General features: G+C 39.6%; 2 protein-coding genes across 5 annotated transcripts; one reads left to right on the plus strand and one right to left on the minus strand.

Moving 5' to 3' along the window:
- Positions 1 to 271: 271 nt before the first annotated feature.
- On the minus strand, positions 272 to 9,639 carry RAD9B (RAD9 homolog B (S. pombe)). The gene is made up of 11 exons (XM_010582160.1): positions 9,606 to 9,639; positions 8,620 to 8,690; positions 7,538 to 7,687; positions 6,901 to 7,015; positions 5,805 to 5,904; positions 4,763 to 4,869; positions 2,696 to 2,802; positions 2,160 to 2,224; positions 1,458 to 1,580; positions 759 to 1,026; positions 272 to 436 (listed from the first exon to the last, which is right to left on the minus strand). The coding sequence occupies exons 1-11, from the start codon at positions 9,637 to 9,639 to the stop codon at positions 308 to 310; spliced, it is 1,269 nt and encodes a 422-aa protein (XP_010580462.1). The 3' UTR covers positions 272 to 307.
- A 150-nt stretch (positions 9,640 to 9,789) lies between these two features.
- VPS29 (vacuolar protein sorting 29 homolog (S. cerevisiae)) lies at positions 9,790 to 14,054 on the plus strand. Of its 4 annotated transcripts, XM_010582156.1 has the most exons (6): positions 9,790 to 9,913; positions 10,457 to 10,468; positions 11,989 to 12,063; positions 12,490 to 12,681; positions 13,149 to 13,384; positions 13,689 to 14,054. In XM_010582156.1, exons 3-6 carry the CDS (start codon positions 12,025 to 12,027, stop codon positions 13,804 to 13,806), a joined length of 585 nt encoding a protein of 194 aa, XP_010580458.1. In that variant the 5' UTR covers positions 9,790 to 9,913; positions 10,457 to 10,468; positions 11,989 to 12,024; the 3' UTR covers positions 13,807 to 14,054. The 4 variants fall into 4 exon arrangements, with proteins under 4 accessions (XP_010580458.1, XP_010580460.1, XP_010580459.1 ...); XM_010582158.1 differs by lacking the exon at positions 11,989 to 12,063; XM_010582157.1 differs by lacking the exon at positions 10,457 to 10,468.
- The last annotated feature ends 135 nt before the right edge of the window (positions 14,055 to 14,189 follow it).

A 14,189-nucleotide genomic window follows, 5' to 3' on the forward strand; every position in this document is an offset into this window, starting at 1 on the left:
AGAAACTGATAAAGTACTCAGTATTGAGGTGAGTTTTGTCCTTTTTGTGTATTGCTCTTGCAGAAAAAAGAAACAGGCACCACTTGAGCAGAATTTCCACTTTCCAGACTTGAATAGGTATTTGTGAACCACAGTTTACCACACAAGCTTAGAATACAAATAGCTTCCATCGAGTTCTAACCTGAAGAACTGCAATTAAACTTCTTTCTAAAACTAGAAATAGCTCCACAATTACTGTGTCAAATACACTTTCATCTTTCAAGGCAATCCCCAATAGTCTTTACGTGGATTCAAACACTTCATGTCACTAGAGAACTTGGGAGCTCTGCACGTTGCCAAAATCCTCTTCGGTGTCGCTAGCTGTTGCTAAACTATGGAAGGTGTGGCTGATGGCATCCTCCTTACAAGAAACTGCTCCAAAGAATAAGGAATGAAACTGGAAAATGCAACGTTTATAGAAGTAAGAAACCACATGATGCAGAATTTGGAGGTTAATTATTTCTGAAGCTTTTGCAACTTTAAAATCTTTACAGTGTCTCCTAGTAAAATACACCTGCCACCTGCAAATATTTCCAGCATTACAGTTAAATGTGGTAGTGGTGTTCTTTTGCCAGCTGTGCTGCTGTGAAAGCCAGTTCCGCTGAAACACCACGTGCAGAACTGAATATCAACATGCAGTAACCCCCAGGCTACACATAGCATTCTGCTAAATACCAGCTGAGGTATTCCACTGTAAATACAATTGGGAGTCTCCTTACCTTCTGATAATGAGACTCTCTTGCCTCTCCTCCCAGCATTGCATGGCCCTCTGTCTCAGTCATGGCTGTTCCTTCCATGCCTGTCACCTCTCTCGTCGTGACTCTGGGAATACTTTTGATCTCTTGTTTTGCCAGAAGACTCACAGGTTTTGCTGGCTCTGTGTTTGGTGCAATTCCATCCCATGGTGGCTTTCTGGAAGCAACTGCTTCTGCATTGCTGTCTTTATCCATGGAATTTGTCCCAGATTTACCCATACCGGTCTTCGAGCTGGATTGGGGAGAGCAGGTCAGGTTAGTAACTGGCTTGTATGTCTTTTTGTTAGAATGTCTTTATTTTCTGTTAATGAAAAGCATCATGGCTTTCGAACAGATTCTTAACAAGTATCTTCCCTTCCCCTCCTACTGCAACAGAACCCCGCAGAGATAAAGGAAAGCAGAAGCTAGCACGGAGTGCTCGCTGTTGCACCAAGTTCTGTTGCTGTACATGATGTCGAGATGTTCCTGAACTTGGTCTAGTTCACAGTTTTCCTATGAACAAAGACTCCAGGATCTGTACAATGCTTACCAATACCCTGCAAGAATGAGCAGATCGCTTCCTCTCCATCTTAAATCTGACTTGGCTGGAAGATGTTAAATTTCAGTTTTTCATCCTCTTAAGGCAGTCTGCCTCCCTCACCCGCCCCTGAAGCCCACTGTCACCTCTCCTGCCGCTGTGAAAAGTCGGGAGGCTGCTGGGAAGCTGTCTCCTTTTCAACATCAGACAAGGTAGCCAAAATGAAGCTGGCTTCCAGCACCATATCTTCAATGCTGAAAGCAATTGGTCTAAACACAAATATTCAGAGACTAAGACGGCATGTATAATGACACATATTGTAGGAGAAAATACAGCCCATGCAATTCTATACATAAAGATTAAAAAGTGCCTCTGTGAAAAGCTGAAAATCGATATATTTGCTGCTGAAGAATATGAGATGGCTCCCTGTTACAGATTTAAATGCACCAACGAGTAAACGCTATACAATATTATACTTAGTCAAATTATAGTTTCAAATATGTAACTGTTAAAATTATATTTTAAACAGAAAATATATTGTTTCTTTAGACTACTAAATAAAATAATTGCATGCATTAGACTGAGAACCTGAAGCATCCAGGTAACTTCAATGTAGGTGCTCGTTAGTTGGCATGGCTAGCTTAGTAATGCTGGTGCCTATGTTAAACGCTTTATGCATAATAACAAACTACTTAACCCTGCATCGCAGATTAGAAATGCAGCTTTTGGTATGAAATGAAAATCTATTTTACTGTTCCAGTTAAATATTCATTGAGTAACCTGCAGACAAAAACTGACTGTAGAGTTGTAACTGCAGTAGTTCTAGTTCGGTATGTTCCAAAACATACTTTCCAGATACATCAAAATGGATTGAGACAGGAACACTGGTAGCTTCTGAAAATGCTAGCAGTCCCTGAAAAGAAGGGATAGGTGGTTAAGTGCTGTTTTAAAAACAGAAGATCAATATTAGAATATAAGTTTATCCCAGCTGTTGTTTAGTGGCAAAAAGAGGGTAAAAGTCTACTGCTTCTAGAATATGTTTCTTGCCTTCCCTGCCTGGAGCTTTGCCAAAGGAGCTTCTGCATGGAGAACTTCTGTAGCCATGGTGCTTTCACCAGTATGGTTATAGTGTGTCTGCCCAGCACTGAAACTACATTTTTGTTGTTTTAAAAATGTTTCGCTTGCCTTTCAAATGCTACTGTGAGGGAGTCCACAGTGTCCTGAAGATCCTGGTTTTCAAAGCTAATCCTCAACCAGCTGGTGAAACACTGCGGCTGGTCAGGAGGCCTGGTGGAACACTTCCCAAGGCCATTCTGCGTTGTCCTGAGCAAGTCAGGCAAATTAATGGGAAATGTTTTATTTTCAAGACAAATTCTTACTTTACCCTCAATTCTTTAAGGCAAAACGTCACTTCAGAATCTACTCCAACTTGAAAGTAGTCAAATTCATCTGGATTTAGTTGTATTTCAGTAAGCATCGTCTTCGAAAAATCTGTTTAAAATAACAAGCAAGCCAAGGACTCAAAGGAGTGAAGTTTGAACTCAACAAAACTATGATTATAACCATGAGGTTTTTACATCAGCATTGTTTGAACAAATAATTGTAATTTTATAGTGACTAACAGTAATAAATGTTTAGCTTATCTAAATTTATTTCATAATTAAGTAAAATAAAATCCTCTATTTATTTACAGTATATTATGTAGATTTAAATGGCTTTTAACAGAATCTATTTTATGTTCCACTGTGTAATCTAACCTGATACCTGCTGTCATTCTTGCAAAGCTGCTTTGTCAACAGGCATTCATCACAAATAGTATTACCGGCTGCTTATTGTTGCATAGATAGGAAGACCAAAATGCCGCATGACTTTAACAGATTAATCATAATTGCTGACAATCATCAGAGGACAATGAAGGTGGACTTAGGGTCTTTGTTTTAAATTATAATCTTTTCCTGATACGTAAGTGGCAACAGGAAACAGGCTCTTCAGTTTCAGGTGTTCTATTGTCGCTTGTTATCATTAGATTAGTCCGTAGTTGTTATTGGGTATGTGAGAAGAAAGCAAGAGGGTACTTCCATGATGCGTTATGGTCTCAAGAGGCATTCAGAAAAATTCTACAGCAGCTTAAACAGTACACACCTATCCAGTTCTCTTCCAAAGCCAGGCTGCTAACGAAGTATTACAAACTGTTCCAGTCTTCTGTTTCTCTGCTCAAGAGGTTTTTTTCCTCTCAGCCTTCAACAAGGCCCCACTGCCTGTTCAAATGTACTCTTGTAAACCTCCTTAAAACTCTAGAAATACATACTTGTAACACATCTGCCAGCTTCTGCAAGGCAGAGCCTACCGCATGCAAATGAAAACAAGTCTAGGCAGAAGGTGTAATTTCTTTCTTTGAAAATTAAACCTGAATGTGGAAAAACCCAAGCCATCACCAGACGATATGTTCAAAGGACACGTTTTGTTTCAGGGCACACAGAACATTTGCTGCAGGCAGTATACTGCATCACATGCTACACAACAAGAACAATGCTTGTAATTCCTCCTTTTTCTCCTTGACCGTTTGTATTTTTGGTATCTCATTAAATTTTTACCTCCTATTTTCTTCACTTTCTTTCTTACAATAACACTTGTATGTTTCTAAAATAACAAAATTTGTCATTCAAAATGTAATCTTTTTAGTGTCTTTATTTTCAGTAATTTCTTCCCCATTTTGCTCCAGTCAGTTTCCACCACTTAATCCTTCTTGCTCTCCACTGTTTTAGCCTGTTCTCAGCACAATCCCCACCCCTACGCTCTAGGCAGTCATCTTTTTCTAGGTCATTATCCTCAGCTTTGGTCACAAGCAAGCATGAAAAGCATCCCTTTATTATATGATATACAAGAACCTATACTTCAGAAACACAATTATATCTTTAAAATTAGTTTGAGTCACACACCAAGAATCTAGATTATTCTCCATCTCAGATGGAGATCTGAAAATGGCAGCATGTAGCGTAACAGTGTTAGGCCAGCTAACACACTGTATTGCCCTTATACTAAAATACACTCCGTAATGATATCAATTCTATAATTACGGTGTTCAGATTTAACTCCTTTTTAAAACATAAAATTACCTCCTTTTTCCTGTCTGTTGCCATGCTGCTGCTCTTGCAGCACAGTAATTACCTCTGTTTAAGCCTACAGCAAGTGGCATAATTTATTTCAATTGGCTGATGAGTCTGGTATCTGCCACTGATAGCAGGAAAATGTTATTAAAAACATACTTTCTTAAAATATATTAAAACAAGAGGGTGGCAGTATGACTTAAAAATCTCTCTATGTATGTTCCCTCTCTTAAAAATCTCATTCAGCCATAAAATGCATTCTCTGTTTATGTTGCAATAGTTATTGTTCCTTTAGTTCACCCGCTTTGAAGTCCCAATATCGTTCATATTTTGCATTTCCTTACCCGTGTCTTCCTCAGTGTAACTCTTGAAACAAACTTTCATTGGAGTAACTGATAAGGTTACTTCTTCTTGACTGGTTGGAAAGTGAATCATTATATCAGCCAGCAGCCTACAAAATATCATTCAACATCAAAAATTTTACCTGCCACAAATTACTAGCTAGCATTTGTTACTCACATTAGAAATTAAAATTGTTACTTGGCAATAGTTTGAAAAACTGCCTTTGAAAAGCGCACCCCTTAAAGTGTGCTATATCCTTTTAATTGATTTGTATAGTAATAGGTACATAAGAAATCTAAGAATACAACCAGTAATTACAAAAGCAAATTTGTTTATATTTAATGCCTGTGTATGCTGCCAAATCAGTCTTACACATATATATATTGCTGCTACTTTTCTTTATGTATTTATCACAATTCTGAGCAAACCTCGGCATTCTATACTCTTTCTTCCAAAGCTTGCAGTTTTAGAAATTGCATAATCTTTTTTCTAAACACAAGACTTAGTATCTATACAGTGATACCTTTAAACACCTTTAACGCTTTAATGGTTGATTATTGTGACAAGAGCTCCTGTGCACAAGAAACACTTTTAATAGAAATGCTGTCAGGAAAAGCAAAGTCTAACTGTTCTTTGCCTTTGCTTGCAATGACAAGCCAAATCTTGGATTCCTCCAGGAGCTGCTTTTCAAAGCAGAACTTTGCCTTATTGCATTAAAAAAATTGTACTTTTACCACCGGACTCTTCACCTATAAAATTAAAGCACTACTTTATTTGTCATAGGCACAAGTTGCTCAAAAGTGTGAATTCAAATTATACATTTCACACTTTTCAAGGTTAGACTGAGTAGGATTAATGGCAGAATGATCTCTTAAGTTGTAAAGTGAAAAATCAAGCACTAGGATACAGGATTTAGGAATTTGCCATTTTTTACTGTGCCCTAATCAGATTTTCACTATGTTAATGACTATGAGAGCAGTATTGCTGCCTGTATGATTGTTGGTTTTTTTTTCTCCGCAGAAAAAATATTTTTGTATTCATTACCTGGAGTGGACTTTAAGTATGTTTGGACACATGTGCCTTGCAAAAACAGCCTGCAACGGATCACATTCTTGACACGTCAGATTATACGTTTTTACAACACCTAAGTATAAAGGATATGAACAAAAATCAATGCTGGTCTGTAATTTTAAATGTTTTTTCAGTATTAATTGTTCTTTCAGGAAATCTCAATGGAGAAAGTAACCAAGCAACTTACTCTAGCTATGTGGAAATAACTCACCCACAAATAGAAAACTGAATTAACCTGCCTTCTAAGACTTCCTTCATCCTATTAGTTATGCCCCTCCAGCATCTGAGTTTTTTAAGAATCCACAAGAAATAAGTGAACGGCAACAAGTGCAACAAATGCAGGGGAAAAAAAGGCTTCAATATTTAACTGGTATAACAATATAAATGGTGGTGGAATACAAAAGGCAAAGCCTACAGATCTCAATGTGCTTCTAGATAAGCATGAGCTAAGAGAGCTTAATTGTCTTGAGACTTAATTCAATATATCATCTCATTATTAGTAATACAAGCTAGATTTTTAATAAGATAATTCACCGCCTATTACACAGCACAGCTCAGCAAGCTATGTTGATAGATGATGGTTCTTTATGAGTTTGGCAAAGACTAATGCCGATGAATATACCTGGTGTTCTGCTGGACTAAGGATGTCAGACCTGTTACCGTGTTGAAGAACTGCAAGTATTAGAAGTGGAAAGACCCAGTAAATCCTCTACTTCAAACACCTGCCAAAACAGGATTTCCCTCCCTTTCCATAATGTGGTTTTTTTTCAGAATTTACTCCAGCCTAATTCTAAATGTTGTAAGCATTAGGCTGACAATTAATACATATCATGCAGTAACTACTGAAGCGAAGAACGTTCATCTGATAAAGCCTGTTATAACTTCATTTTAACAAGGTGATGCACATGATAAATATAAATTATGATGTGAAGAGGCTGAAAGTATTTGGCGTAATAGTGTTTGGTATAATATTCCATCGGTAACATTCAGTTAATTACACTAAATATTGTGTTGCCCTGCTGTTTTAAACTGCTTCAGTTTCTGTAAAGTCACTTCATGTGTAACCTACCGTATTTGCAGAGAAGCTGAAAAGTTACGTGATGATCATTAATATTTGTATAAATGCTGCATTTCTCTACATTCCTTTCCAGCACATTTACACATCTAAATACAGGAAGAACTGACTGTAAAAAAAGTAAAATAAAAACCAGTGCACAGGTTACTCACCAAGCAGTTTTGCAATATTATTTCCCTAGTTTCATACAGTTTATCTCAAGCTCCTGCTTTTATGGCTTCCCCAAACTGCTTTGTAAGCAGACACTGAGGCAGCCGATACTGATCCTTGCCATCCTCACCCGCTATTCCAATACGTGGCCAACAGATCTGTTTGCTAAACAACTGGTCAAAGCTCTCCTGGCTCATACTGGTTTTGAAGGCTACAGGAGAAACACTCCAGAGGCATAAATGTGGTATTCCTTCACCCCAAGATTTAGCTGGTTCAGACTTTGGGAACCGCAGGGCACAGCTCAGGAGGTACAACTTCTAAACATAATTAAATACTAATGCTCTCTTTTGCGGAATTGCTCTGAAGTGCTTGAGTTTAGAGCCATCCACATGCCTCTGTGAGCCTCCCCCTATAATTTCATTTGGAAATTGGGCTAATTTGCTGCTTACAAAGCTGTGCATAACAATTCATTAAAATGTACCTTAATTATCAATTTACATGGGAGGGATAACTGTTTTTCCTTCTGACATGGTTGAGACACAGCTCTCCAGCAGTAATGTTGAAAAAACATAGATGAGAAGAAGACATATGCATATGCTGACCTTGAAGAATTCACTGATCTTAGTGCAAGCTGAAAATATAAATAAAATAATTTACTAACTCAAAACTATTTCATATCAAACCTTTAACAAAAAAACCATCTCTGTGCTTTAGTACCACACCTAAACCACAAAACCTTTAAATGTGTACCTCTCAAAATAAATATAGATGCGTTATGGATACAATCGTGTTCAAACTTAGCACCTTCATTATTACTGGTCAGAAGTCACTGGTATGATACAGGCATAGGAATCCAATCTATGGACATTTAAGTGGCCCTGAAGTGTGAGTTACCCAAACACTAACAGCTCAGCTTGCATTTGAGGCATTTGGAGGATTGGACTTTATTCTAAAACAATCTTCCTGTACACCCATCCACATGATAGGTACAAATGAGGAAAGACACTACTAGCACCTCAAAAATTCTTCAGGTATAAAAAAAAAATTATCTCCACTTCTGATTTTCCAGCCTCCCAGCAAGTTAAGGAGAGTTGATTGCTTTTAACTAAGAAACCTCTAGAGAAAACCCTAATTCTGCTGGAAATGGTGTTTGATTAATCAGAGGCGTATTAATGGATGCATTCTTCCTGTTGAGTCATACCATCACAAAAACATGTTGTTTAGAGGCAGCTTCTGATGTGGTACAAAACATAAACCTTTTGACCCATGACAACAGAAATAAACCCCTTGGTATTAATCCAGATGTCCTGGACAAGCTTCAGCTTGGGTAACAAAAAATCAAAGAATACTAGGGGCAGAGTAGGAATGAATCTTCCATAATGCAATCTCCATAATTACAATTAAAGAAAATATGGCATTTGTCCATATGGAAAGCGGAGGAAGCTGAGAGAAAACGTAGCTCAGACTGAAGGGTACCTCTAGGAAAACAACACAATATCCAACAACATAAATACTATGCTTCTGAGAAAGATTTTCAAATTACAATAAATCAAATTCACTTACACCTTTTTCTATGGGGTCAAACGAAAATTCATCACTAATACGTGCTATGGCATGTATTGCTCTTCCAAACACTAGCAGGGAAAGAAAACAGTTCAGTATGCAAAGTTAAAAAAAAAGTTATACTGTATTTTCTCCAGAATAATTTAAGAGGAAACATTACAAATTTCCTACATGTTTCAAAGAAAACCCATGGTATGGTGGAAAACATTACTCTTTCCTTTTTAGTAGCATAAACACCTTGATGTTTCTGAAAGCTGCCTCCAACGAGGCACACCTCAAATGTCATCTGTCCCTTTGCAGCAACTGGCATGACCTATGTCACCACGAATTAATTCAATCTAATTGGACAAAACACCACCGAGGTTAGAAATTACATTTTGTAGATGGCAACAAGTTTGTGCAAGTGGTAAGCGGTTGGGCGTCTGTAAAGATGTAGCCCTAAGAAACACAGAAGAAATCAGCAGTGGATCTCAAAATTTGCCTCTGCCCACACTGGCACTGGCAACACAGCACTTTGCATGAAACACTGCGCACAGGAGGTTTAGTTGGGCCTCTGGAAGTATAACGGTGTGCACAGGGAGGCACCTAGCTAAGCAATGGCTTCTCCACCAGTAAGTACCACAAATCCAGCCTCTGCTCTCTAATCTGAACAATTTTCAGAGGCTGCACGTTGCCCCACAAAAATGCTTTTGTCCTTCTGGGGATGAGGAAAAGGCAGCTCCTCAGCTCTGCTGTGACCGCAACAAGGGCTGCCCGCAGGTCCCAGTGCTTCGTGTCCCACTCTGCACAGCCTGAAAGCCGCCACGGGGAAGCCTGCTGAGGGCAGTGCCAGTGACCCCAGGGTGCCAGCAGGCCAGTTACACATCCCCATGGCCGCTGGCCCTGCTGAGCTGGACTGCCCTGAGGCACCCCACTCTGGAGCGCCTGTTTCTTCCACACACCCCCCTCTGTCCCAGGCCTTCTGCCTCCCCTGGGGCCACGGGTACCTCTGAGATGAGCCCCCGCAATGACACACTTCATGACCGGCTGCCAAGCCCCCGCCTCCACCGCGCCCTTCCCCTCACACGACTGCAAAAAAGGCGGGAACTCCCCACCTCCGCGGGCCAAGCGCTCTTCAGAGACCCGGATGTCACTGGAGGGGGGTGGGGAGGGGGGTGGGGTGTGTGGCTGCGGAGAAACGCGTTTCGGGCTAGGTTGGCCCTTCGGAGGCGCCGTAGCGGGTGGTTGGCGCCGGCCTGGCTTCCGGGAGGAGCCGCAGCGGCTGTTGTGAGAGAGCGCGGCGCCGAGCAGGATGGTGAGCGGCGGGGCCGCCCCGTCCCCCACCCCCGGGCCCCTCTTCCCCGCCGCGCCGGAGGGCATTAGGCTCGTTTTCCTCCGGCCGCGGCCCGTCGGGCCTGGTGGGCGCTGGGCCCCCGCGGCGCGGCGGGAGGGCGATCCGCGGCCGACGGCCGTGCTGAACGTGCGCTCGGGGGACGTTTAGTGTCAGTCGCCGCCCAAAAATCCGCCTAATGCCGAGCTGAGGTAGAGGGAGGGGCGGGAGGGGAGCGCGGAGAGCAGGTGAGGGCCCGCCGGTGGTGAGGAGGCCGTGCTGAGGGGCTGTCAGCGGCGGGAGAGCTGCCGGGGCCGCGCGAAGGAGCCGGTTTTTTTTATATATATATTTTTTTTTTTTATTTTTTTTTAACGCTTCTCTCATAACATCAACAATCCATTAATTATTATTTGCCTATTCATTTGGCTATATTTTCTTTTCTGTTGCTTTCTTTTGTTTAACATTGATCATGTTTCGCCCTGTTTTTCATTCCCCCCTGTCTGCAATCAACTTCTCCATTCCAATAAGGCTGGGCACAGAGTAAGTTTACTCCTCTTGGCTGTTGCTAACACCGGTGGTAAGGGCTTGTTAATGTTACTGGATGATATGAACGTCAGACGGTACAAATGAATTAGGGGCTGCTGTTCAAGCCACGCTCAGGATTGCACCTAAATTCCTAGTAAAAGCCAGGTGTTGTAACGTTCTTTGCCACTATTTTACGTTGCAGATACCTGTGATTATTAAACACACTTCAGTGCTTTTAATTGTTGTTATTGTAGCTTGCCAAGCTTTTCTTTTAGTTAATGGAAGCTCAGACATGATTTGGGGGAAAATATGGGGCCTGCCAGTTTGCCAGCAAAGGAAGCGATCTTGGTTGAAAGCACACACTCTGCTGACTTCAGTGGGGTTATCTGTTTTAAGTGGCAGTATACTTTTATTAAACCTTCAATACATAACTAGTGTTGCATGTCTAAGCCCCTTAAGTGTCACTAAGAGAATCTATCTATTGCCACTTTAATAATCAGAATTGCTTGTTACCCATTTTTTACTCGCATTCAGGTGTATCATCTCTAGACTGATGCTAGTAAGGGTATTTTTCACTGGGAACTCTTGAAAGACCATCAGAAATGTGTCTTTTTTTCCCTCTCCTGGGTTACTTTTAAAATGGTAGCTCCTTGATTAAAAAACTCTTGTATTGCTTTACTGATACTTTCAAGCATCTGTTCTCCAAAGATGCATGGCTTTGATGGTGGCACTGAGATGTTCTTAATCTAAAAAAACCCCAAGACCAACCAACCAAAGAATATCCCCCAAACAAACAAACAAAACCCCCACCCAAGTTTCCTCTGCCTTTTTTGATGACTGTTAGCATGAAGATAGCTGCACGGCCTAAAAATTTAAAAAGCAACTATTAAAAAAGGTAATTTTTTAGCATAGTCACTACTGCTTTTATATATATCTGTCTGGGCCATGTCTTTTACAAACGCATTTGATGGCTGTCATTTTAGGAACTGTCTTACTAACAAAGCATTATGGTTGGAAGATAAACTGTCTCTTTTTAAAATGGAGCTATTAATCAAGTTAACAGGGATGACTGTCTCTAGATCCAGTGTTTTTACAGTGTAGTGGCATAACATCCCATGCTTTATAGAGCTTTTCCTGCCCTTTTTGCATAATTAATTTATTGCTGTGTTGCTCACATTAATTATTTCTTTATTCGCAGATTTAAAGCCTGTGATATTAAACTACAGTCTTACTTCATCTGAATCATTAATTTTGAAGCCCTTGTTAAATTTATTTTCTCCTTGCATCTATTGTACTGAAATTAAATAGAACTGGTAATAGAACCACTGTGCAGTAGTCTGCCTTATCTTCTCTGCAGTGCCCCCCCCCCTTTTTTTATTGTTTTTGTTGTTTTTTTTAAAACTGTTAATATTATGCTGTTGTTCAGTGGTTCCTACAATACGGACCCTGAACAAGCTTCCTATTCTGGTCAGCTATTAACACATGTTGCAAATGTGCTGCTTTTTCTTTTTTCTTTTTTCTTTTTTTTTTATAAGGAAGAAAACAGTTAATTAAAGTAGAAACAAACTTGGATGAAGAGTTTTAAAGGGAAGTGGCCACAGTTTAGCCAGGTCTGTGCTTGAGAACATGTACTAGAGATGTCCTATGTTGGTTTTTTTTGGATGTTTAAGGAGAAAAAAAAAAAGTGGGATAGTTTATGGTAGTTCCCAAAAATGGGTAAAATACATCAAGTAGTAATGCATTTCTGTTGTTAGACCTTGCAATGGCTTTCAGCAACAAAATAAAAAAAATAAATCTGTAGACTGTTCTGTTTTTAAGGCCCTCCTCTGGATAATGCTCTACGTTAGGAAGGGCCCTTGTTTTCCCTCAATATAGCAATATTCCATCACCATTTCATTCTTATTTTAGTAGCTTTTACATCAAAATGCAAAGTTATGAAACTGAAGAAAACATTGCAATGCTTTCTGTTTCCTAATGATTCTTGTCTTAATAAGTATCTGTAACGATCTTTCTTTCCTGTCATGACACCTGATAAGTTGGTGTTAGTATTAGGAGATCTTCACATTCCACATCGATGCAACAGCCTCCCAGCCAAATTCAAAAAACTGCTGGTTCCAGGAAAGATCCAACACATCCTCTGCACAGGAAACCTCTGCACCAAGGACACTTATGACTACCTCAAGACTCTGGCTGGGGATGTTCACGTTGTCAGAGGGGACTTTGATGAGGTAGAGTCCTCTCTTGATAATGACACTTTTTTGTGCATCTTTTACATAAAAGGCAACATTTGGGTTCTTTGTAATTTAAGTAAAAGTGGGCAAACTGAGGTTATGTAGTACTAAGAGCGTGTGAAAAGCAAACTGGGCAAAAAGAGTTGGGGTTACAATCAGTAATGTGAATTGCACAGTAAGTTCTCATCTGTCATCAGTATGAATAAAAGTAATGTGCATACTTGGCTATGCCTAGGACTTCAGCAAACAGGACCTGCTGTTGTCAGATCTTTTAAGTCCCTTGCATCCTACCACATTGTCCACAATGTTCATAAAAGCAGCTTTACAGCTCACATTTTGTAGCGGTAGGACAAATGACGTTGAATATTTCTATAAGCTTTCCCCCTCTCTTCTTGGTGTTGCACAGAATTGTTTTTAAATATAAATCTGTACATCTAATCTCTGTGTGTTTTTTTTGTTTTTAGAACCTGAATTATCCTGAACAGAAAGTTGTAACTGTTGGACAGTTCAAAATTGGGTTGATTCATGGCCATCAGGTTATTCCTTGGGGTGACATGGCCAGCCTGGCACTGTTACAAAGGCAATTTGATGTAGACATCCTAATTTCAGGACATACACACAAATTTGAGGCATTTGAACATGAAAACAAGTTCTATATCAATCCAGGATCAGCTACAGGAGCCTATCATGCCTTAGAGAAGTAAGTGAAGTATGGGAAGTATCTGTGGGGATTTTCTTTTTGATAACAAAACTGAACTACAAAACTCATTATGAAGGTTAATGTTTGCATTCTAAACGTTGGGGAGAGGAGGGGTTGATAGTACTTGCTAAATCTCCTTGACTGAAACAGACGTGAGTGAAATACTTAAAGCTTCAGATCTGACGTACTGTGCTTACAAAATCCACATCCATTTTTCTTAGATTATTTCTGTTAAGTTGTGGCAAAACACTGCTAAGTTGATTATATATGCACAATTAATATCAATTTTTTCCTCTCTTTCCAGTAACATCATTCCTTCATTTGTGCTGATGGATATCCAGGCTTCTACAGTAGTTACATATGTCTATCAACTAATTGGAGATGATGTGAAAGTAGAAAGAATTGAGTACAAAAAATCTTAAAAATGTTTTTGCTTGTCTGGTATTTTTACCATCTCATTCTGAACTGCAAGTTACTACAATACTTGATTGCTAGTTTACAGTACTACACTTCCTTGCTAACAGCTTAACAATGTAGCTTATTGATAATAACTTTAAAACAACATTGTGTTTGCTTTTCTCTGTATCAATTGATTTGTAAAATACTCCATTAAAATGACTGTTTAAATACTGTTCCTTAATGTTGTAATAAACTCCACTTCATAGAAAAACTAAGCTTTATGAACTGTTGTTGGGAAACCATACAGCAGTTGTAGTTGATTTTAAAATGCCTGAGGCTCTGGTTTGGTGAATTACTTCTAAAGGATACTCATAAAGGGCTTGAACAAAAAGATTGAGGCTGTGGG

This window comes from Haliaeetus leucocephalus, unplaced genomic scaffold (assembly GCF_000737465.1).
Source record: "Haliaeetus leucocephalus isolate CR32 unplaced genomic scaffold, Haliaeetus_leucocephalus-4.0 Scaffold840, whole genome shotgun sequence".
Lineage (NCBI taxonomy): Eukaryota > Metazoa > Chordata > Aves > Accipitriformes > Accipitridae > Haliaeetus > Haliaeetus leucocephalus.

Coding starts and splice junctions, on each gene's coding strand:
- RAD9B (XM_010582160.1), bottom strand. CDS start 9,639: ATGAAGTGTGTCATTGCGGGGGCTCATCTCAGAG. Junction 7,016..7,537: donor CATGTAAATTGATAATTAAG/GTACATTTTAAT, acceptor CTTTTTTTACAG/TCAGTTCTTCCTGTATTTAG. Junction 1,027..1,457: donor TTTTCACAGCGGCAGGAGAG/GTGACAGTGGGC, acceptor TCCCCAATCCAG/CTCGAAGACCGGTATGGGTA.
- VPS29 (XM_010582156.1), top strand. CDS start 12,025: ATGAAGAGTTTTAAAGGGAAGTGGCCACAGTTTAGCCAG. Junction 12,064..12,489: donor AGTGGCCACAGTTTAGCCAG/GTCTGTGCTTGA, acceptor ACACCTGATAAG/TTGGTGTTAGTATTAGGAGA. Junction 13,385..13,688: donor GCCTATCATGCCTTAGAGAA/GTAAGTGAAGTA, acceptor CTCTCTTTCCAG/TAACATCATTCCTTCATTTG.